General features: G+C 51.1%; 2 protein-coding genes across 5 annotated transcripts; both read left to right on the top strand.

Annotated features, from left to right (window-relative positions):
* The first annotated feature begins 638 nt into the window (after positions 1–638).
* On the top strand, positions 639–7,297 carry LOC111158200 (acyl-CoA binding domain containing 4). 4 transcript variants are annotated; one of them, XM_022520119.1, is made up of 10 exons: positions 639–700; positions 1,083–1,212; positions 1,461–1,581; positions 1,652–1,736; positions 2,027–2,147; positions 2,405–2,491; positions 2,808–2,878; positions 2,970–3,045; positions 3,622–3,752; positions 6,579–7,297. In XM_022520119.1, exons 2-10 carry the CDS (start codon positions 1,125–1,127, stop codon positions 6,699–6,701), a joined length of 903 nt encoding a protein of 300 aa, XP_022375827.1. In that variant the 5' UTR covers positions 639–700; positions 1,083–1,124; the 3' UTR covers positions 6,702–7,297. The 4 variants fall into 4 exon arrangements, with proteins under 4 accessions (XP_022375827.1, XP_022375825.1, XP_022375826.1 ...); XM_022520117.1 differs by having other exon boundaries at positions 6,576–7,297; XM_022520118.1 differs by having other exon boundaries at positions 2,967–3,045.
* Positions 7,298–11,329: 4,032 nt separating this feature from the next.
* Positions 11,330–13,482, top strand: LOC111158188 (hexamethylene bisacetamide inducible 1). Its single transcript, XM_022520100.1, has one exon. It carries the CDS (start codon positions 12,021–12,023, stop codon positions 13,098–13,100), a length of 1,080 nt encoding a protein of 359 aa, XP_022375808.1. The 5' UTR covers positions 11,330–12,020; the 3' UTR covers positions 13,101–13,482.
* Positions 13,483–23,594: the final 10,112 nt, after the last annotated feature.

The following is a 23,594-nucleotide window of genomic DNA, read 5'->3' as shown; positions in this document are numbered from 1 at the left end:
AAAAAAAAAAGAAAGAAAGCTTACTTCCTCAGGACCTAGATTTGCCACCTACTTGCTCTAGCCCACTTTCAGATATCCTCGACCGAGAGATCCAGCATACTGGTTTGGGTCCTCACCCCTCCCGGGATATTCTTTCTGCATTTTTGATCCTGCAATTCCTTCCTCCAGGAATGACCTTCCTCATTCCTCTCTTGGCTTACACTTACGCGTTCCAAAACTCAGCTTTCAATGCCCCTCCTGCAGAACCCCTCCAGCACCCCCTCTTCCTCCAGGGCATGACTCCCTTTTTTTATCCCCAGCGCCTAGAAGGGCCTGAGGAACTCAGTTGGGTGGGTCGGTTCTGCGGGACCTGGGTTCAGCGGACCGAAGCGGGCTTCCACCAGGGGGAGCGAGGACTCTGCGTCGTTTTACTATGTCCACCAGGTGGCGCCTCCTCCCGCCTATGGTCCCCACAAGGTTGGGGAGCCCGCCCGCGGATATGCCTCGGCTGATTGGGAGATGCACAGCTAAACTATTTGCATAATCTTGAAAGGACCGCCCTGAGTGGTTGAGGTATAGTAAAAGAAGCTGAAACGGGCTTTCTCATTGGTTTAAATTTTCCCCTGCGTCCACATCCCGGTCAGAATAGGCCGGGAGGTCAGTCGGAAGCCTCCGGCTAGTGGCGACAAAGGACCTAGGTCCGGGTAGTGGGCGCTGCCGGGTGAGTGCCTGACAGCCGAGCGGCTGGGGTAGGGGACCCCAGGGCAGAGCGGGTGGGGGACCAGAGTGGGAGACTGTTGACCCCGCCCTGACTTCTCTTGGCTTGCCCATTCTCCTGTTTAGGAGTTGGAGAGGTGCATCTAGAGAGGGAGGGACAGAGACCCGTGGCACCTGCCTCCACCCACCCACCAGGGTCCTCTCCGCCCACCCTGGCCCCACCCATGCTCCCCTGGGGTTGGAAAAGTAGCCTTCTCAGACCTCCCGGGGTGTCTCACTCGGGTCTAGAGCTTAGCTCGGCCCGCTGGAAAGTGATCAGTGGCGTCCGGAGGTGTGTGCCGGAGTGGACCGTGGAGGTCTGCTCACACGGAGGCGTGTTCTTGCAGAATCACTCCAAAGTGGGTCCCCTGAGCTCGGAGCCACTGGGTATGGGTACCGAGAATGAAAGCCCAGAACCGGACTACCAGAAACAGTTTCAGGCCGCTGTCAGTGTCATTCAGAACCTGCCTAAGAATGGTGAGGGCACGGGGACCCGCCTTTGGGGGTCTACAAGATTGGGGTCTGCCTCTGATCCCTGCAGTTGATGCAGATAAGTACCTGCCTGGGCTACTCTGGGGATCTCATCTCGCCATCTCTGCCCATTACAAGGGTGGTTCTCCCCCCACCTCCAAAAGTGTTGGAGCTGGGAGTGGCCCCAGGTTTGTCTCCACTCTCTTGGAGTTAGGGGTGATGCTCTGCCTTCTACTTCCCACCCACCTGCCTAGGCTCTTACCGCCCGTCCTATGAAGAGATGCTGAGATTCTACAGCTACTACAAGCAAGCTACCATGGGACCCTGCCTGGTCCCCCGGCCCGGGTTCTGGGACCCAATTGGACGATATAAGTGGTGAGCTCCCTACCGGCAGGGCAAACAAGCCTCAGCTGCCAACCAGCCTCTCACAGCTCTCTGCCCTCAGGGATGCCTGGAACAGCCTGGGCAAGATGAGCAGGGAGGAGGCCATGTCTGCCTACATCACTGAGATGAAGCTGGTGGCACAGAAGGTAGGGAAAGGCCTCAGGCTTCTTTCTGTCCCCGAGGTCCCAGCTAGGTGGCCTGTCTTCTGCCCTTCCGGGACTGACCCCCATTATGTTTCCTGCACATTGACACACCTGAAGGAATTCCCACGTTCATGCTCTGTCCCCAGCCCTGCCTGTCTCTGGTCTCTGACTGGGCACAGGGTGGAGGGGCATGACAGGGCAGGAGCAGGGCGGAGGAGATCCAGCTCAAGGGGGGATAGGAGGACAGTGGTAGGAGGGACCAGCCCCTACCCAACAGACCTCCTCCCCCACAGGTGATCGACACAGTGCCCCTGGGCGAGGTGGCAGAGGACATGTTTGCTTACTTCGAGCCCTTGTACCAGGTGATCCCTGATATGCCAAGGCCCCCGGAAACCTTCCTGAGAAGGGTCACAGGTCAGGCCTCCAGGCTGTGAGCGCCACAAGTGCTGAGTGAACTTCCTCAGGTCCAGGCGGAGGGGGCTGCTGCTCAGTTGGGGGGGGGGATTTGAGGGAAGAGGGCCCCAGGTGATGTCCCTGTAGGGACTCCCAACCAGTGCCCCTGATGGAGTGGGTCTCAGACAGAGCTCATGACTGATGGGGAGCAGGAGCCAGTCTCACTGGGAGGCACCAGCCTCTTCCCACCCCCACCTCTGGGTGCTGTGTCTCAGCAGGCTGGAGAGAGCAGGCCCTGAATGGAGATGTTGGGGATGCCCCCGAGCCTCCCTGCCTCCCCAGGAAACCAGCACCCCCAAGTCCAGGTTAGTGCCTGGGCTGGAGGGGCAGAGAGCCAAACCCAGAACAGGGGTGGGTGGGGGGCTTTCAATAGGGTGGGTAAGGGGAGAAGGCTGGATGCTACACCCCATACCCACAGATACTGAGACCTGCTGTCCGTGCAAAGGCCCAGGGGCAGGTTCTGGGATTCCACTTCCGGGACCTCGCTCCTGGGACCCATCTCTGCGTCTTGTGGCAGTGTCTCTAGTGTCCCCTGAACACGTGCCTCTGTCCCATTGTACACCCCTCTCCTTCTTCCATGGCCTCCCTTTTGTCATTAATTTTACCTCTCTCCCTGCCCAGAGTCCCAGCCACCTAGGGACCTGGACTCTGAGGTTTTCTGTGATTCCTTGGAGCAGCTGGAGCCTGAGCTGGTGAGACGACCCCTGGTTCCCTGCCTTCCCCACCCCACTGCCCCCCAGCTGCTCGACCTCCACCCTGGCATCTTGTGCCTCATCTCAGCAGGTGTGGACAGAGCAGAAGGGAGCCCCTGGAGGACAGCCTGACACCCAGAACAGCTCCAGGCTCCCTGAAGAGAGAGGTGAGCCCTTGCCGACCCTTCACCCCCTTCTGCCCTTCCCTCTGGTTCTGGCTTTCCCCTGACTGCCCTCTTGGGGCAGAGGTCAAAGTCTGGCACTGGGCATTTGCCAAATAGCCAGACACCAACCTGGATGGGCAAAGTCCCTGCCTGGCCCCCTCTCTGTGTCCTCTTCCCATATGAGACTGTCAAAGGACAGTGATTTTTGCTTTATCTCCTTCTAGAACTTCCAGTGTGCCATGCCTCTTAAGGGGCACTTTCATAAATATTATCTCCTTTATTCCTCTGAGTAAGCAGCCCTGTGAAGGCAATGACCTCTTCCCCTAATTTTCAGATGACAAAATGAGGTTCAGAGAAGTTTCTGGCTTACCCAAAGTCACACAGCTAAGTGGCAGTGCTGGGATTCAAACCCGTGGCAGCCTGTTACTCAGCCACTCGGATGGACTTTATAAGAGGGACACTTTCCAAGGGATTGCTCTCTAGTTTTACTTTGCCCCAGACCTGCCCTGGCCTACCACCATCCTGTCCCTAGCTGAGTTGCCTCCTGAGTCCCCTTCCTTGTGTGTCTGTGCTGGGCAGAGGGCAGCGTGCTGGGGCCCCAGGAACTGGACACGTGGCTGGTGGGGACAGTTCGGGCACTGCAAGAAAGCATGCGGGACGTCCAGGCGAGACTGCAGAGCCTGGAGAGCACGTCTGGCCTCCCGAAGCAGGTGAGCCGCCCCCAAGGCCCAGGGCATGATTGAGGCAGAATGCTGCGGGTCTCTACTCCAGGCCCCTCTTGGAGCCACTTCCGTCTTTTTGTCCTAACTCCCCAGCTGCCCACATCTCTGACTTCTGCAGAGAGTGGTGTGGCTTGTGTTATCACAGGCAGCACAGTCCAGGGGACTGAAGTGCTCCCACCCTGGAAGGGGGAGTGGGAAGGGCCCTCCTTTCCTGCTCTTCCTTCCCTCTGCCGGAAGAGCAACTGAGCAGGAGGGCTAATTCCAACAGTCTGGAAGGCCAGGACATGCCAGCTGTTTGCACAGGGGCTAGAGGTCCCTGTTGTCCCTTCGTCAGGACCCAGATTTAGGGTTTGCTCCCAAACAATTCAGCCCGTGCACCCCTCGCTCTCTCCCCTCTACTTCTAGATCTGCTTGTCCCTTATTCCTGGGCTCCTGGGTTCCTGCACCGTCGGCTCCCTGAGCCCTTACTGAGTGCCAAACACAGGACTTAACATTATCTCATTTAATCCACACAACCCAATGAACTAGGTTTGCTTTTTATCTCCCTTTTACAGAAGAGAAAACGGAATCTCGGAAAGGCTAGGTAATCCAGCCCAGAGGAACCTCACAGAGCTGCTGTGAGGGTTAGATGAGATAATGCACCCCCCAACCACCCCTCCCCAGGAAGGTCTTCTCCAGTGGGGTCCATTGTATACTATTACCATTATTATTAACATCAAGTGATGGAGCTGGGAGTGGCCCCAGGTCTGTCTCCCTCGGAAGCCGGGACTCACCGTGGACTCTGAGTGGGCCTTGTTCTTGAGACGCCTGGGGTCACGGGGGCAGGAGACTGATGAATTGCTGGATGTGGGGGTTCACCTGAGTGACCCCTGACCCCCTTGACACCGTGGGTGGCAGCCAGGGGGCAGGGATTTTGCCTCAGATTCACCTTTCAAGGCCCACCCCTTCGAGGCCTTCTCATTTATGTGACCTTTAGCTAATTTTACATGCCGAAGATTTTAAAGACTTCCACCCCAAAATAGCTGGTTTTCCAGCTCTAAAAATAAGAACATTCTACTACCTAGCCCAAACGACAACATTTTAGCCCACCCAAGTCCTTCGTACCGTCAAATCCTCGCTCCAAACTGAAATCTCCCAGTAGTCCCGAAATGGCCTTTGCCAGCTACTCTGTCCGTCCAGTCCCTGGGCGGCATGTGCTGCAATGGGTTCTTCTGTCCTTTAAGACTCCTTTCATCTAGACCAGCCCCACTTCCTTGCTACTGACTTATCGGGACTGGGCCAGTGCTGTGGTCCTGGAGAATGGTCCTTTTTGGGTCTTTCCGATGACATCCTCATGGCTGGCTAAGTTTACATGACCAGATTATGTCAGACGTGATGTTCTTCACATTGGGGGGACACAGGTGTAGATGTCCTGCCATGAATGAATCTCGCATGGACACTAGCATGGATGAAGGGGTGACAGTTGGGTCCCATCACTGTTGGAGCCAAGGAAATGTCCAGCTCCCCCATTCACTCCACTGGCCCTGCGATTTTTTTTTTTTTAAGATTTTATTCATTTGACAGACAGAGATCACAAGTAGGCAGAGAGGCAGGCAGAGAGAGAGGAGGAAGCAGGCTCGATGCTGAGCAGAGAGCCTGACGTGGGGCTCGATCCCAAGACCCTGAGACCATGACCTGAGCCGAAGGCAGAGGCTTAACCCACTGAGCCACCCAGGCACCCCGGCCCTGCGATTTTTGACAATTGATGGATAATCCTTGCCTGGATCAATAATTTATTTGGGCAAAAAAATACTGACTTTTAAATTTTATTATTCCTTTTTTTTTTTTAAAGATTTTATTTATTTGAGAGAGAGAGAGTAGGAGAGAGCATGAGAAGGGAGAAGGTCAGGGGGAGAAGCAGACTCCCCGTGGAGCTGGGAGCCCAATGTGGGACTCGATCTCGGGAGTCCGGGATCATGACCTGAGCGGAAGGCAGTTCCTTAACCAACTGAGCCACCCAGGTGTCCTTATTATTCCTTTATCATATCTTAGGTGTCACTTTTCTGTAGCGTGTCATCCAGGATTTCCCTGAAGTTCGGTGCCTTATGGAAAGGCAAAATAAAGGCTTAATTCTTCCTTTTTAATGACCTATTTTAAAGTGAGGAGTGATTTAACGGCTACCTCAATAGTGACAAATTTCCAACTTTCCCTTTGCATATCATTATGGACTAATGGATTTTAAAGATTCAGTATTTCAATCAACAGAAACTTCTTTGTGATGCTTACATTGTCACAATTTTGGTCAATGGAGACCCTTTCGAGCTGGGTCCTACGTTCTCATAACGTGACCTCATTAATCTTTAAAAGCTTCCTTGCTTTCTGGTACAAGATGTCCCACATTCACCTCGACTTTCTCTGCTCCAGACCTGGAATTAGCCACTTCTCCAAGGAGTCCTGGCTCTTTTTAGCAGAGAATGATTTTGAGAAACGAAAATCTGAGCACCGTTTGAAATACGTGGTACATCCTTTATCATATTGGGTGCTCATGCCCTACGAACAGTGGCCCGAAAGAGACAGCCTAGAAGCCAGTCTCTCCGGCACCTGGGATTGTCCTGGGAGGAGGATGTCTGGAGGTCGGCTGTCAGGGACCCACTAGGAACCCCAAGATCTCTGCAGATTTGGGTGTAGTGCCTGCTTTGCCCCAGTTCTTACAATCTTAGGGAGGCAGGTCCCCCAGACGAAGCTCCCACTTAGTTCTGGAAGCAGGTTCCTCAAGAGGCCCCAGTCGGTGCTGAAGCCTGGGCTGGTCCCTGACTCCCTCCCTCTTGGCAGCAGAGGACCCCGCCCAGTGCCCGGCCTCGGCCCTTCAGGCTCTCGGGTCCCACGCTGCTCTTCTTCCTCCTGTGGCCCTTCATCGTCCAGTGGCTCTTCCGACAGTTTCGGACCCAGAAGAGGTGACTCTCAGTGGAGGGGTCTCTGCAGCCAACTGAGGTGGCTATGAGCCCCCTGTCCTGCTGTGCCCTGAGCCTTCCTAGGGTTTAGGAGAGGAACAGCATTAACTCTGTCCCCCCCAACCAGTGTTTGCCTTTGCACCGCTCCCGTATTGGGCGGGGGGCATTTAAGAGCCCATCCTCCCCCGCGACTTCACACGGACGCGTTTCCCCTCCCACCCAAACACCCAGGTTCCCTGGGGAGGGTGTGGGAGTGGTGCACGTCCCCGCTTCTGGGTTGGCCGTGACTCGGAGGCGGGGCTGCCCGGTCTCAGCCTCTGCCTTCCCCTCCCTCTGGGTCACCTGACTCTTCTCCCACCCCAGCTTCTCCCGGTGGAGGGCCAGCTCTTGGGCAAGTTGGGACTTGGGCTGGGACCGGGAAGAATGATTGGCTGAGAGGCTGAGGAGTGAGGCCAGAAGGCCCGGCCACGTTGGGGGGGAGGGGAGGGGAGTGAGCTCCGTTTTGCCGGCCTCCCTCCCACTGCTCTCACACACACACACTCAGGACGTCTTCGGGGAAGATTCACTTACAAATGAATGTTTCACTAAATAAAATAAGACCTTAATCTTCTACCGTCTGGGTCCCCATGGAGTGAGGCGGGAAGCCGGGTCCGGGCGCGCAAGGCACAAGCCTCTTCCCTGCCTCTCCCCTAGTGCCCCCAGGACAGTCCCGGGAGTCCGGCACAGGAGCCGGGAGCACAGGGGCGCGGGGCCGAAGGGGGCAGGGGTGGAGAGCAGACGGGGCGGCCGAGGGAGGGGCGCGGGGCCCGCCGCTGTCGCCGGGGGTGGGGCCAAAGCACGGCTCCGCCCCCCGCCCGGCGGAGCAGGGTAGTGCGGAGGAGAGGGAGGCCATCCCCGCCCGGAGAGAAGGGCGGCTGCTCGTTGGCCGGAGCGCGGGCCGTCAGGATGGGGCCCCGGGCCCCCCGCCCCGGAAGTGCCCACCGCCCGCTTCCCCCTCCACAGCTGCTCGCTCCCGGTGCCCCCGCCCGTGACCTCCGCGCTCAGGCTTTCCCAGGGAACTTTCTGGAAGGCCAAGACCCAGCGGGGGCCTAGTCCCCGCCTTGCCCTGAGGAGTAGGGGCGGGAGCCCCCGTCGAGGTGGGCAGAGCGCCCGCGTGGGCACAGACTGTGGGTGCCGCCGGTTGCTCGGGTTCCGAACTTATTTTTCTCACTGCCTGGCGGCCTTGGTCTCCCTGTGGTATGCGACAGCTCTGTCGCTCCCTCTCCCCTTTCGCCCTGCTCCCCGCCCCCCCCCCTCCAGCAGTGGCCGGTATTCGGTGGAGAACCCGCCACTCTGAGCGCCTTCTAGTTTCAGCGCGGGAGAGGCCACTGGTCAAGGGCCCCAACAGCAGAGGGCCACAGCAGCCTTGGGCCCTTGCAGCTGCCACCGCCTGGGCCCCAGGACCTTCCGCCCCCGGTGAGGAAGAAGCCGTTCTGAAAGCCCCTTCTTGGAGACCCTTAAACTCCTGAGTTCCGTATATCCGCCCCTAGCCCTTGGCCTTGACCGCTCCCAAGGCTGGCTATAATTTGATCCACTGGGAACCTCAGTCACTCTGTCAGTCCTCCTCTCAAGGTGGGGAGGGCGTCCCTCTGGGCAGACACACAGGCCCAGGTGCTCTACGGTCCAGCCCAGGGGCAGAGAGACTGAATAAACCCTTGTGTTACAGATGGACAACAGCAGGAGAGGGACCAAAGTGATGCTAGGGATGCAGGAAAGGGTACAGTAGCTGTGGGACTTGGGCAAGATCCTTAACTTCTCTGAACCTGGGTTGCCTTGTTGGTGAAATAAGGATGAAGATCTCATCATTAAGGCAGTCCTGGGTTTTTTGTTTTAAGATTTTATTTGTCAGAGAGAGCACAAGCAGGGGGAGCAGCAGGCAAAGGGAAAAACAGGCTCCCGGCCAAGCAGGGAGCCCCATGAAGGACTCGATCCCAGGACTCTGAGATCATGACCTGAGTGGAAGGCAGACACAACTGACTGAGCCACCCAGGCGTGCCCAAGTCATGTAAAATACTTGGCAGTGGGTTAAAACTCAGCTAATATCAAGGTGCCTGGCCTCTTGTTTGGCGGAATTCTAGAATTCCACAACCTATCACTCTGCCCACCACTCCCCACACGTGACAGATGAGCCCTCTCCAGTAAACTGAGGGTGGCTGGGCTCAGCTGTACCTCTCAATCCCCCTGAATGAGGGTACCCAGGAGTCCTCTGGGAGTTAAAGAGATCTCTGACTCCCATTCAAGTTCTCTGCAAAATCTCTCTTCCTCAGGGAGCTCTCAGTGTGAGGGGCAGCTCTTGCTCACAGGGGGGTCTCCTGCATGACTGATGAAGGAGCACAAAGAACAGCAGCTTTTCCAGATGCAGGGAGTTTTTGGAAGCCCAGGAACTGGAGTGGTCAATTTCAAAACAGCTGGCATTCTTGCTTGCTTCTCCCTTGGGGCATGCCCAGCACCACTTCCCCATGGAACCACTCCTGAGTTCTAGACGAGTCCTTTCTTTGGACAGGATGCTTGTTCTGTACAGAATGCCCTTCTTCATGCTACTGGGCCTGAAATCCCTTCATCCTTCTGAGGGAGCCAAGAAGACAAGTCCCCCACGAATCCTGTCCACAATTCCCAACTCCTGAGCAGCTTGGTTCACAAGGTCTTTGCCAGGATTTTCTTCATTTGTCATTTTGGCTCAGCGTGATTTAATGGCCTCTCCACACTGTCCATGAGCAGCAAGGATGGCATTTTATTCATCATTGATTCTTCCTAGCAAATGTTTGCTAAATGAAGAAATGAGGGCTTTAATTAAGCTAAAGCTGTTGGAAATGGAAAGGAACTAATTCCAAAGTTCTTGAGAAAAGGAATTTTTTTGTGAAAGAAAAATGACTCAAGGGTCACAAAGGCCTTCGTTCTAGCAAGAATTGTCACTTAGTTGTCATGTGACCTTGGACAAGTCACTTTATTTCTCATAGTCTCAGAGATTTCTTATCTCTAAAATGGAGACAATCATTCCTACCCTAACTCACTGGGCTGTGGTGGGGTCAAGTGATCCTGCGTAAAGAACTGTTGTACGTTAGAAAGAGGTCTGAATGAATGTAAGATGTTGCTATTAAGAAATATGAATGGGTCACGGGTGTGTGGCAAGAGGGAGAGGCTGTTACTACACTGAGATTTTGGGCCTAAATGATTAGAGCAGAGTTTGGGCTACCCCAGGACCCTGTTCTCCGGGCTGGAGCTCGGAATCTGGAGAATTTTCTCAAGGAGACTGTGCCACCTTCCCTATCCCATGAGTCTACCCCCAAAGTCCTGGGCCAGCATCCCCCTGCCCTCATTTCCAGGCAAGACCTCCTCTTTGGGGAAGCTTCTGGTTCCGTTCCCTCCCAGTGCTGCCCAGCGCCCATTGATGAAGAAGAGCCCTTCTCTCTCGGCTAGCCATGGCTGATTATTTAAACTCAGGATTAATTTTGAACCTGCTCCCCCGCCTCCCCCCAAAGAGGTCCATCAGCGGGCCCAGACTGTCTTGTCTGAGCTCAGGAAATGTTCCCAGTCAGCTCGGAAGTGAAGAGACCAAGTCAGCCCCAGGAGGCCATTTTCTTCGAGGGAAGCTGAAGCCCCGGGGCGAGGCCTTCCCACCCCGGGTCTTCTGGGAGCCCCAGGTGCACACCCCGCGCTTCCCGGATCCCCACCCAGGCAAGAGGTTCGGTCACGACCCACCGGCCCACCATTTTGCACTGGTCCTCGGGTGGCCGCGGCCCTGAAAGAGTAGGCCTGGGCTGGGGATCGGCCACTTTGGTCCAGCGGTAACAAGGCCAGAGGGTGGAAGTCATCCGGGACTCGAACCTGCCTTCTCATCCTCCGAGGCCTAGTCCGGGGTTGCTGCACTAATGCAGTCACACTGTCCCTTTAAGGCGGCACTTTTTATTCTTCATTTGTTTACTTCTTCATACGCTTTTCGTCTTACAAAATGCGTTCACAATATCCTTCCGCAAATGTCAGCCCCAGGCATTAACCACACACATCTTGCAGCCCGTTCCTGTAATCTTAAGAATCGACAGTTATTAGCCATAGGCCAACATCTCTCTTTATAAGATTTAATCTTCTTTTACACTGTAGGGACTACTTTTTAGGGATAAACCATTTTGGCTTTAGCTAACAAATGTTTATAACCTTCGGAACCCTTCCGCTGAGGACATAATACGATAATACCCTTTAAAACGCACCTTTTCATAAAAATATTCTGTGTAGGCCCTCAGAGGCCATCGAATCTTCTCGTATTCCTAAAGCAGAATGGTATGGTCCAAAGCCCGCCCCATCTTCTCTGCGATTGGCTTTCCTTCTTCGGCGAGACGTGCGACTCCTGGCCAATGGTCACCCACGTTTCTCTAGCGAGGGCTATGCGATGGAAGGAGGAGGCCTGGAAGTCGCCCCCTGCGCGTTCTGGGATTGGCTACGTCGCACGGCGCGCTAGGACGGCGGGCCTGAGGGATGGGAACTACGACTCCCAGCTTCCTGACATGGGAACTCCGTTACGCATGCGCATGGGCGGGGCGGACAGGCTTCTATATAAAAGGAGCGCAGAGGGCTTGGAGACAGCAGTTGGAAGTTGGCAGGTGGAGAGGCAGGTTGGGAGGGGAAGTTGGGGGGGAGGAGGCGGAAGAGTTGCTGTCGGAGGGGGGAGGAGGGAGGGAGGAAAAGAGGAGGAGGCGGTGGAGATCTGAGCAGAGCCGAGCATCGAGCTAAGGGGGAGATGAGTTTGTCTGTCCTCAGCTGAGGCTCCGGCCGGGCCTAGGGAACTGGGAGCTCGGGTTGGAGCGACACCCGTGGAAGTGGGAGGAGGTGGCTCTGGGACTTTAACCCCTTGTGGGCTCTGCGGCAGGGGATTTAACCCTTTGTGGATTCGGCCCTCGGAGGCAGCGTCATCGGGTAGTTTTAACCCCTTCGGGGCTGGGTTTAACCCGTTGGACTTAACCTCATCTCCTTGCCCACCAACTCGATTGTGGGGGCGCTCTGCGGGGAGGCTTGAGGTCCACCCCCTTTGCACATTACGTACTGTTACTGCTGCTGCACCCCCTTGGACCCGCTAGCTGGCCGCGCTGTGGGCACTTAACCCTTTACTGACTTGAGCTCTCCCAAGTTGCATTTGGAGTTTGTTTACAGAAGGACTGGCTAAAGGCGTCACTGCAGCAATTACAGACCGAAGAGGACTCTGCTGGACATTTTTAAAAGGAAAGGAAACCTTCTCTTCTCCTTAAGGACTTACAGCCAAAATTTTTCAAACTTCGAGAAGAGGACTCTATTAGCCATGGCCGAGCCACTCTTGTCAGAATACCAGCACCAGCCTCAAACTAGCAACTGTACAGGTGCTGTTGCTCTTCACGATGAGCGGAACCCCGATCGCCCCCCAGGAGCGGAGGAGCGGGTGCCCGAAGAGGACAGTAGGTGGCAATCGAGAGCGTCCCCCCAGTCGGGTGGCCGTCCGGGGCAGGAGGGGGAAGGGAGCTTGGAGCCGCAGCCGCCTCCCCTGCAGACCCCGGTCCGTCCAGAACCTAGCTGCCCGCAAGCAGGCAAGAAGGGCCAGAATGGGGACGACTTGTCCGCTGGCGGAGCCCCCCCGCCGGAGGCTGCGGGGGAACCGAGGCCCGAGGCCGAGTCTCTCGCACAGCCTTGTCATGATTCCGAGGCCAACAAGTTGGGGGCTCCTGCTGCAGGGGGCGAGGAGGCGTGGGGACAGCAGCAGAGACAGCTGGGCAAGAAAAAACATAGGAGACGCCCCTCCAAGAAGAAGCGGCATTGGAAACCGTACTACAAGCTGACCTGGGAAGAGAAGAAAAAGTTCGACGAGAAACAGAGCCTGCGAGCTTCAAGGATTCGAGCTGAGATGTTCGCCAAGGGCCAGCCTGTCGCACCCTATAACACAACGCAGTTCCTCATGGATGATCACGACCAGGAGGAGCCGGATCTCAAAACCGGTCTCTACCCTAAGCGGGCCGCTGCCAAATCCGACGACACCAGCGACGAGGACTTCATGGAAGAAGCGGGCGAGGAGGATGGGGGCAGCGACGGGATGGGAGGAGACGGCAGCGAGTTTCTGCAGCGGGACTTCTCGGAGACCTACGAGCGGTACCACGCGGAGAGTCTGCAGAACATGAGCAAGCAGGAGCTCATCAAGGAGTACTTGGAGCTGGAGAAGTGCCTCTCACGCATGGAGGACGAGAATAACCGGCTGCGGCTGGAAAGCAAGCGGCTGGGCGGCGACGACGCGCGTGTTCGGGAGTTGGAGCTAGAGCTGGACCGGCTGCGCGCCGAGAACCTCCAGCTGCTGACGGAGAACGAACTGCACCGGCAGCAGGAGCGAGCGCCGCTGTCCAAGTTTGGGGACTAGACTGAAACTTTTTTGGGGGAGGGGGCAAAGGGGACTTTTTACAGTGATGGAATGTAACATTATACACATGTGTATATAAGACAGTGGACCTTTTTATGACAATAATCAGAAGAGAAAATCCCCCCCGGCTTTGGTTGGTTTGGTAAATTTAGCTATGATGTAGCTTGCGTGCTTTTCTCCTGTTCTTTAATTATGTGAAACTGAAGGGTTGCTTTTCTTGTTTTCCTTTTTAGAAGTTTTTTTTTTTTAATGTGTAAGTAACTTGACCAAGTTATAATGCATTTTTGTTAAAAATCCCCTCCTTAAACGGAGCTAAAGTGGCCAAATCTGAGAACAATTAAATTCATTCTAGCTATAATAAATTTACTATTTGTAAATGTAACATAGTTTCAGTGTGATTTCTAGAGCTAATTCAAAATTGTGCTGACTTACTTTAAGTGATTGCATTGGGGGGGGTAAAGAAATCATTAAATTTGTCAGTTTGCAAAAAATCTTTAATGGGACAATTTTCAATTTGCTGATTTTCCTCTTCAGTGGGTTTTAGTGTGTTAAATATACAGTTCAGGCAAAATATAAAGATTAATTATCTTCAAAACTTAAGTGTGCTCACTTTCTAGTGCCTTGGTTTCCTTTTTTGATGCTAGAGAAAGAAACCAGTGTTGGGTGTTTGGGGAGCAAAGTGGCTACAATCAGAAGCTTAAAATTTAATTCTGCTTCTCAACAGCCATGTGAAAGTCTATTAACAAAACTGTAAACCTAATTTGGCAGTCTGTTAGGTTAGACAACTGACAGTCTCATTTCATTCCTACAAATAGGTTTTTAGTGGTTCCTTCATTTTCCCAACAAGGCTGGAACAAGTTTCTGTGTGTCTGAAAAAGGTTCTTGGTAAACCCCTTGCATTTTTGTGCAAGCAATGGTTGGATAAAATTGTGTGGCAGTTCTTTTAAGACATTCAGAGGTAGGGAATATTGGATTTACAGGGGAAATTGTTGTTTGGGGCATTCCAAGGACTTACCCTAATTATCTAATACTTAAGTGCTCCCTACACTTAAAAACAAAACAAACAAAAAAAACCCAAAACCAGAACAGAAGCTGTCCACCTTTTCATGAGGGTCAAACCAAAATTAGAAACCCGCCCCCTCACTGCAAATCAAATGTAAAGCTTCTGGTTGAGGAGCTAAATTAAGTCCTTATGGGGCAAGTGGGAACCCTGTACATTCATTCATTCCCTGTGCAGCCACTAGTCCCACTCTCCTAATAGCTGCTTAGGCTCTGGAATAGTTCCGTTCTTGAAAATGCAGGGAGAAAGAAGAAACAAAGACACGAAAATGCAGGGAGACCCTGGGAATTAATTTCTGCCCCCAAATCAAAATGGTAAAAGATCAAGGTTGTTGGCAGATAATCTCTCCTTTGCAGTCCTGCCTGCCATTCCCTTGTGGTATATTTAATAAACTTCTATCTCCTTAAAAAAAACTATGATTATTCCTTCCTCATTATGGTTAATCTAGCCCATCTCCACCCACCCTGTGTCAGTGTTTCCCTAGGGCAAATGCATTGCTCCTGTGATTAGTACAGGGGTTCCTTAACTTGGGGCCTTAGAATCTAGAGGGGACCTTGGGATTCATGTACCCAAGTCTATGCAGACTTGGGTTATATGTACGTTTTTCTGGGGGTGAGGGTTCACGAGAATCCTGAGACTGTCAAACTCCGTTAGGTTAAGAACATCTGCAGGAAAGAGGTGGGGGGGGTGTGGAGGAAGGGACACAAAACTCCCACTGGAAAGCTTGCTTTTGTATCTAAATGGAATAGTGGAGGTGGCAGGAATTTCAAGAGTAAAATGCACCTTATGATTCATAAGCATTCACAAATCAATGAATCAAGGGGAATTATGCCGGTTAAGAACTGACTCAGGGCCTTCAGAGCTGAACGAAACTGGTCCTATGCTGGCAGATGGTCCACTGAAGACAATGTATGATCAATTTATCTTTCGGCCTAAAAATTACATTAAATGTCTATTTTGAAATAGTTTTCTTCGTGTTTTTAATTTTCCTTCTGCTATGACGTCATGCAGTAGTCCCAGAAACACTGCTTGGTGGAACAGCAGCAACACTGCCCTCTGGCTTTATATGCAGAAAAGCCTCATTTTGACTGCACTACAGGATGCGGCAGTGATCACCTCTGACTGCAGAAATTCTTTACTAAGATGGACTTAAGTTTAACGATCTTGTTTCCCCCACCGTCAGTCTTAAAAACTCTATACAGGGGCGCCTGGGTGGCTCAGTGGGTTAAAGCCTCTGCCCTCAGCTCAGGTCATGATCCCAGGGTCCTGGAATTGAGCCCCGCATCGGGCTCTCTGCTCAGCGGGGAGCCTGCTTCCCTTCCTCTCTCTGCCTGCCTCTCTGCTTACCTGTGATCTCTGTCTGTTAAATAAATAAATAAAATCTTTTAAAAAAAAAAAAGAAATAGTGAGGCGCCTGGGTGGCTCAGTGGGTTAAAGCCTCGGCCTTCGGCTCAGGTCATGATCTTGGGGTCCTGGGATCGAGCCCCGCATCAGGCTCTCAGCTTGGCGGGGAGCCTGCTTCCTCCTCTCTCTCTGCCTGCTGCTTTGCCTACTTGTGATCTCTGTCTGTCAAATAAATAAATAAAATCTTTAAAAATATATATATATATACATATAAATAATTTCAAGTAACTCACAAATGACTTTGATTTACCTTGAGATAGGCAACTTTTTGAACTTTGCTCCAAAGGCACTTTATAATATGTATTGCACTTATGTTCTTAGAATGATAAGGTTTGTATGAAATCTCAGTTTTCTATTAACACTTTCTACGTTAAAACACCTGAGTAGCATACTGCTCTCAGGATAGAGAAGACTCTGAATTACTTATATTAACAGCGGGGGCGGGGGGGCAGGCTGTGATGACGACGATCCTCAAATCACTTGAGGATCTCTAACCTTTCACTAAAGTCCTCTCCTCCAAACATTTTAAATGGGCTGTTCAAAAGACCATGCTTACATATTAGCAATTTCATTTTGTCCCCTTTCTCATCCTAGAGAGCCTGAGTATCCAGTCAGGGCAAAGTGCTTCCTAACCTTTGAGACAGATGGCTAGAAAGCTTAATCCTCCTTTGAGCAAGGAAAACTTTTGGGGGGCTAACCTAGAAGATAAATCCTCCTATACTGTTGGTGGGAATGCAAGCTGGTGTAGCCACTCTGGAAAACAGTACGGAGGTTCCTCAAATGCTGAAAACAGAGCTACCTTATGACCCAGCAATCCCATTTCCAGGTATTTACTCCAAAGATACAAATGTAGTGACCCAAAGGGGCACATGCACCCGAATGTTTATAGCAGCAATGTCCACAATAGCCAACTATGGAAAGAACTTAGATGTCTATCAACAGATGAATGGATAAAGAAGATCTGTGGATGTGTGTGTGTGCGTGCACACAAACACACACACACACAGAAATACTATGCAGCCATCCAAAGAAATGAAATCTTGCCATTTGCAATGATGTGAATGGAACTAGTGGGTATTATGCTGAGTGAAATGAGTCAATCAGAGAATTATCATATGATTTCCCTGATATGAGGAATTTGAGAGGCAGGGCAGGAGGTTGTTGGGGGGTAAGGAAGGAGAAAATGAAACAAGATGGGATCGGGAGGGATACAAACCATAAGAGACTCTTATCTCATGAAACAAACTGAGGGTTGCTGTGTGGAGGGGGATAGGGAGAGGGTGGATGGGTTATGGACTCTGAGATGTGCTATGATGAGTGCTGTGCAATGTGTAAGCCTGATGATTCACAGACCTGTACCCCTGGGGCAAATAATACATGATATGTTAATAAAAAAATAAAGAAATAAAGTGGTCCTTGGGAGATAGGGACCTTTAGATCTGTTTTTGGGAAAGCCAGGGAGGCCCGGATTGGTTTAATTCAGAAAAATAGACTGGCAGAAGGGAGAGGGGCTGTGCGGGGAGGGTGGGGGGTGTCCTGGGTGGCTCAGTTAAGCATGTCTCAAGTCATGATCCCAGGGTTCTGGGATCAAACCCCACATCAGGCTCCCTGCTCACCAACCCCCCACTCCCCCTGCTTGTGTGCTCTGTCAAATAAAATCTTTTTAAAAAATAGACAAGGTAGGGACGCCTGGGTGGCTCAGTTGGTTAAGCAGCTGCCTTCGGCTCAGGTCATGATCCCAGCGTCCTGGGATCGAGTCCCACATCGGGCTCCTTGCTCATCAGGGAGCCTGCTTCTCCCTCTGCCTCTGCCTGCCATTCTGTCTGCCTGTGCTTGCTCTCTCTCCCTCTCTCTCTGACAAATAAATAAATGAAATCTTTAAAAAAAAAAAAAATAAACAAGGAGGGGGCGCCGGGGGGCCTCAGTGGGTTAAGCCTCTGCCTTCGGCTCAGGTCATGATGTCAGGGCCCTGGGCCTCCCCCCCCCCCCGCCCCCGCCAGCACTGGGCTCTCTGCTCAGCAGGGAGCCTGCTTCCCCCGCCCCCTGCCTGTTTCTCTGCCTACTTGTGATCTCTGTCAAATAAACAAAATGTTAAAAGAAAAAAAAATAGACACGGTATTTCTAAAGACAGAAAACCTAAAAATTAGGCTGGTTTAGAAGTAAAAAAACCAGAGTCCTAGTCGTATCTTTGACACATACTAGCAGTAGAACCCTGGAAAGAACCCAGCCTCATTCTTCATCACCAAAATGGCTCTGTGGTTACTGTACAAAATGGCTATCAGCATTAAACAAGATACCATGAAAGTGTGTCATACAAAAGTAAGCTACCATTGATATAATTATTATTATTATTATTTTTTTAGTAATCTCTATGCCCAATGTGGGGCTCAAACCCATAACCCCAAGATCAAGAGTCATCTGCTCCACTAACTCAGCTAGCCCCTACTGTTTAAGACCAGAGCAGTTGCCTGTTTGATTGGTGTTTTAATTTCCCCTTCATCCAGAGTAAAATTAAAATCCTTCACTTGGGAAAATGTCAATAAATATGCTTTACCCTAGTTACTTCAAAAGTTATAGAAAAAAGGAGAAACAAAAGAGGGAATCCATAGAAAAGTAAAAAACAAAACAAAACAAAAAACAAAAACACACCCAAAAAACAAAACCACAACCAAACAGTTCACCTTCGGGAAATCAAGAGCTGGCTGTATTTAGTGAAACGTCAGGTAATGCACCACAGGACTCACCCCCCCTCCTCCGCTACTCACATCCAGAACAGCTAGCAACAAATATTCACAACATTGTGATGGCAAAATTGGCTCCAGTTGAGATAGTACTTGTACCCAAGTACACTTGCGTTTATGAGGTCTGTTTTTTGAAATTATTTTTCAAATTTGACAAGAACACTGGAATAAAATTACACTTTACTATTCTTTCTCACATAAGGTGTAGATGGTTGATGCTGAAAATGAAGAAGAATTTTTAAATTAAAGAAAATGTCAAATTCAGGCCCTGAACACAGTGGATCTGCTGATCAAAGGATAACAATTATAATTTGCAAGTGGGACAGAATATATAGTCTAGGAGGCAAAGATTCAATCTTGAGCCAGTTGTCTTTGAATACTGGAAAGCTTATCACCTCATCCACTTCTTGTTGAAAAAAACAAAGGAGTTTAGACCGATCAATACTTAAGCTCTCACAAATCCTCCTGAATAAACTTCTTCAGTTTTCTTTAGAGGTGGTTCAATTACGACAAATGATGTATCAACAAGGTCAAGGGCAGAAATAATCCTACTAGTTTACTGATAAACCTCTTGCACACCCACACAATTCTTTCAAATGGTTGAGCTGGTGGTGAGTTTTTTGAAACTGCTAGTGTGATCTCTTAATCTTAACACTGCACCAAGAGCAGTTACATTTGGCCTAAAAGTTTTTTCAAGAGGAAAATTCAGATGGAAATTGTACTTTCATTCTTCATATTCTATTTCACACATCCACTGACTTTGTTTGAAGTGTTAAAAAGCCCTGGGTTTCCAGTGAGCAAAAAGGTTATTCCTGAAGGAAAATATGGGAACTCCAGTGCCCCATGCACAAGTATATTTGAGAAAAGGATAGCATCACTACTCTTGTGACATATTCAGTAGAACTTGTGCTAGCCTCCAGAGAGAGGAGGAGGACATTAATCTTAAGTCTGAAGTCTGTTTAAACACAGCATTCTGCAGAGCTGGGTAACTCTAGTATAACTGGTAGGCAAAGGCAGGAAACCAAACTGGAGGATGGAAAGGAACATCTAAGAAGTTAGTTAGTTCTACTATCCTCTCTAGTTATTCCTAAAAAAGTGTTCTTAACAAAATGGCAAATGTGAAATTTAAAAGAAAATTCAAAGAGAAAGATGGTGAGAGCTAAACACAATAAAAAAATGGGTTAATGATGGAAATCAAATCAAGAAGCAAGATCTCCATCCTGAAGAGTACTGCTGCAAAGAATCAATCCTACCAGTCAATGAATCCTGTTCTCACAGAGGCCCCAGGAGTTGGCCATCAGGGTCAAACATCCAGGACTTCGTAGCAACAACTGCTTGGTACCCTAAGAAACTGAGCCTTGCTCAGTCCAGCTGGATGGCCACCCTGTGGGCTGCCAAGGGCAACCAAAGCCATCTTGTAGTAAGGCAGGCCTCTCAAATGCCGCCAAAATAATCTCTGAAGCAGGAGTTCTGGCTTCCCAAATAATGAAGTTTTGGTAACTAAATGTTTACACAGCTACTGAAAAGCAGTTACTCCTCAAGGTGTTTATGTGGAGGGTAGCACTGATATTATTTTTAAATCAGGGAACGAAGGCAAAGTCTGCAGACTTTGTCATAAACCCCAAAGGAACTCATCCGAAAGGAGATAGCTGAGGAGAAAGTTGAAGGTCTGGCTGAACATTAGATAAACAACAGACTCAGCAACAAAATGACCAGTTTGGCCTCTTCTTCAGGATTTGGCCCCTGGCCAAGCCGATCAAGTCAGTAGTAGCACACAAAGAAACAGAACTTGGGAGTTCCTAACTTCCAGGCCTGTATTTTGCTCAGAAGAGAACCAAGGAAGCATTCATAACCTGGGTTTATTCCCAGCTTTCCTTATCAAGGAATGGAAAAGCTTGAGGCTCAACCTTAAAGATGGTAACCTTTCATCTTTATAAATGAGTAACACATTTCTGCATCTGGCACGGTATTCACCTAGCAGCATCCAAAGGTTTAACTACATTACTTCACAAGAGTCTGGGATCCTCCTCCATTAAACAGAAGAACCACAAGGATAAAACTTTAAAACCCCTTTCAGCTCCTAATACTATTTAACTTAACTCCCACCAAGCTAATGACAGCTTCTAACTCATCTTCTCTTGATCTGAAGAAGTGTAAAATTAACATGACATAAGCCAAAAGTCAACCTACAGTATGAATCAAGTGTACTGCATGCATTTTGTGGTTCAAATTTTGGATTAAGAAATCAAGTCAATGGTGACCGTATTTTCACAATCCAGTTGCAAGACTTTTTCTGAGACCATCTGAAGTAGGGGGAGACTATGGATAAAGCTATGGAATTGTCATTTACAACTTTAAAAAAATTAATACGAGGAGGGCAGCTTTGGTTCTCAAAAACCTTTCAAGGTTCTTGCTAATAAAGCCAAAGGCTCAGGAATGTGACCATGTGTGACTGGCAATGAGATTCATCACGAGGTACCCTCAAAGGTAAAGTTCACTACTCAGTCCACTCTCATAGTCTACCTAAGCATAGTTTTACTGACATATTAGCAATGAAATAATTAAGATATCCCTGAACTGTATGTAAAGCTCTCTGAAGTTAGATTTTGAGCAGAAAACAAGATGGTTTAATCTGTAATTCAAGAAAATAATTTCACATCAAACTTCAATCCTTAAGCTACTACAGCTGTAATATAAGGTTGAGTGTTTATTTTTTTTTCAAAGCATTTCTCCCTCACCTCCCAAACACTATAAATATGAAGTAGCTAAAAACTGCCAATTTCCATCTTGGTAACATCTGGGATCCACAGAAGTGATTTTTCAATTACTTGGAAATTCAAAATAGAGGTTCCCTAGTAACAATGCACCGGTGGCCAAGTCTCCCCATTTTGTTTAGTTTGTGGGAGAAAAGTTCTTTAAACTGGAAAGAATTTGTAGTCTTATAAAGATTACGTTGGAATTAGTTCGTTTTTTCCTCTAGGAGAGCAGCCACTTCTCCAAAAGTTTTGGTAAAAGTCATGGCTCAGATTTCAAAACGCACACAGATGTTCCTGAAGCATCCGAAATGGGCCACTCCATTTTTATTCCCAGAGCCACGACCCCTCGGTTATTTTGTGTCCCCCGCACCCCCAACCCTGTAAAGGGCAAAAACTCAACCCCTCTTTGGTGTAAACTTTCAAGAGAAGTGCAACAGCACATTTTTGGAGTTTCCCCAACGGTCTGGGGACGTGTCAGGTCAGGTCGTTCGGAGAATCGGGGCTGGAAAGAAATCTTGAGAGCCAAGAGCCCTCAAGAGATTTCCAAGCATTGGGCTTCTAAAGGTTTCCACGAGCCTCTTATCTACCTAGTTCCAAGGGTAATTAGTGGTTGCTACTGTAGGAAGGAGGCTGTTCCTTCTCGAAGCCCGGGCCGCGGGACGGCCTTGGTGTATACGGGAAGATGGGGGGGGGGGGGGCGCACCCGGCTCTCTGCCCTCGGGGTCTCCTGCTGTTTGCCACGCCAGAAAGACGCGAGGCCAGAGCTGGGCCCTCCGCCCTCCCCCACGGCGCCAGTCTTTGGAATCTGGCGTCGCCCCCACCTCGCCCGTCGAAGCAGAGGCCCCGCAACGCTGGGCCCCGCCGCCATACCCAGGCCGCACGGGGGTGGGGAAAGAAGTTGGCAAAGCTCGGCCTCAGGATCTGCGCCCCCCGTGGAAAGAGCAGAGGAGAGTCGTTTCACCTGGTCTCTCCCCAACTGGGGTCTCGGGGAACACGCGGTGATTGCCCAAAACCCCGCCATCTGTGCGAGGCGAGGCTGCGGGGCTGCCGGGACGGTTTGAGGACAGGGCCCGGCCGGGAAGACTCCAACCTTCACCCCCCCGGCCCCCGGTCCCACTCCCCGCCGTCTCCCGGCGCCACCACTTCAGGCAGCGCACTTGGCCCGGCCTCTCCCCGCGCCCGGACCACCCCCCATGGGGTGCTCTCACTGCGCAGCGAGTCCCTCCGCTGCCTCCTCCCAGCCCAAAATGGCGGCGGCGGCCACCGATCCTTCTCGTCGCCTTCCTCTAGGCCGAGGATCCCTCCGCACCCACAGCCCCGCCCCTCTCAGCCGGATCTATTTTCTGTCCCGTAAAGATTAACGCCATCAATGAACTCTTTAATTGATCTCGGAAGGCGGGTTTTGTTGTGCTTCCGCACAGCTAATCGTTGACGAAAGTGAAAATATTGGCAGGCAGTTTGACCAATCAAAGAAGGCACCGGTGAGCGCGGGACGCTGCTCGCGCAAAAGCAGATGGGTTTTGTAGTTCTCGGTCTGACTGCGGTCGTGACAGGCTGTTCATCCGGCTTCCCAAACTAGAAGAACTACAATCCCCAGCAAGCGCCGCGCTGCCAGGCTGGCTCCTCCCCCTGCCCCCCTTCTTCCCCGGGCGGCTTGACCAGAGCTACTACAACTGCAGCAAGAAGTAGGGCTGAGGCATTGGGAGCTGCACCGACAGGCCGTCGGTCGCACAGAAAGACACACAGATATAATCGTGTGCATAGCCCTTGACAGCAAATAGGTCAGTTCCGCCTTTGCAAAATCTCCTTTCTCGGACCACTTCCCCTCTTCCAAGGAATCCATCCTTATTCCAGTTGGGCTTCCCTTCCAGCCGCATGTAGTGTGAAGACTTCTTCCCCTTTCCTCTGTCTCCCGTCCTGAGAGGAAGGAGGGGGAGGCAGGCCAGGCCCAGGAGATGATAAGGCTTCAGCCCCCGGCCCGGCCCAGACCACGTCTGTGTTTCTCGAGGTGCTGACTTGGGGATCCCCAGCCTAAGGGGGGTGGGGCGGGGTGCTGTCAGGATTGCGACCTCTGGAGGCAGTGAGGAAAGAACCCCTTGTAAAGTCGGCTACATATTTTCTTGTTCCAGCCACTGACCGCACTCCACTACCAGCCTCTGCAGGTCATTGCTGTATCTTTGCCTCCCTTTACCCCTTTGGTTGCTGGGGGAGCAAAGTTCAGGACTAGCGTCCTAGCTGCCAGCCTGGGTCTCAGTGACTTCCGGAAGAACAGCCTAGGATGTAAGCCCTGGCCTGGGGCCTGAGGGACAGGACTGGGAGGATGGCCCCTTGCCGCCTAGAGGTGTGAAAACCCGGGGAGTGGAGGCCTGAGGGCCTGCATTTCATAATGAAGTTGTGTGGGTCCAGTGCTACAAAATGGCCGCTTCTGCCTTGGTGAAAAATTCCTGAGCAGCCAGCCTTCCTGAAAATTCTCCTTTAAGACTTAGCTTTCTGTTATTTAAGGCTGGTGTCATAAGTTAGAAGCATCTGCTGA

Source organism: Enhydra lutris, unplaced genomic scaffold (genome assembly GCF_002288905.1).
Source record: "Enhydra lutris kenyoni isolate GAN:26980312 unplaced genomic scaffold, ASM228890v2 scaffoldscaffold57, whole genome shotgun sequence".
Lineage (NCBI taxonomy): Eukaryota > Metazoa > Chordata > Mammalia > Carnivora > Mustelidae > Enhydra > Enhydra lutris.
This window is presented reverse-complemented; position numbering and strand designations above follow the sequence as displayed.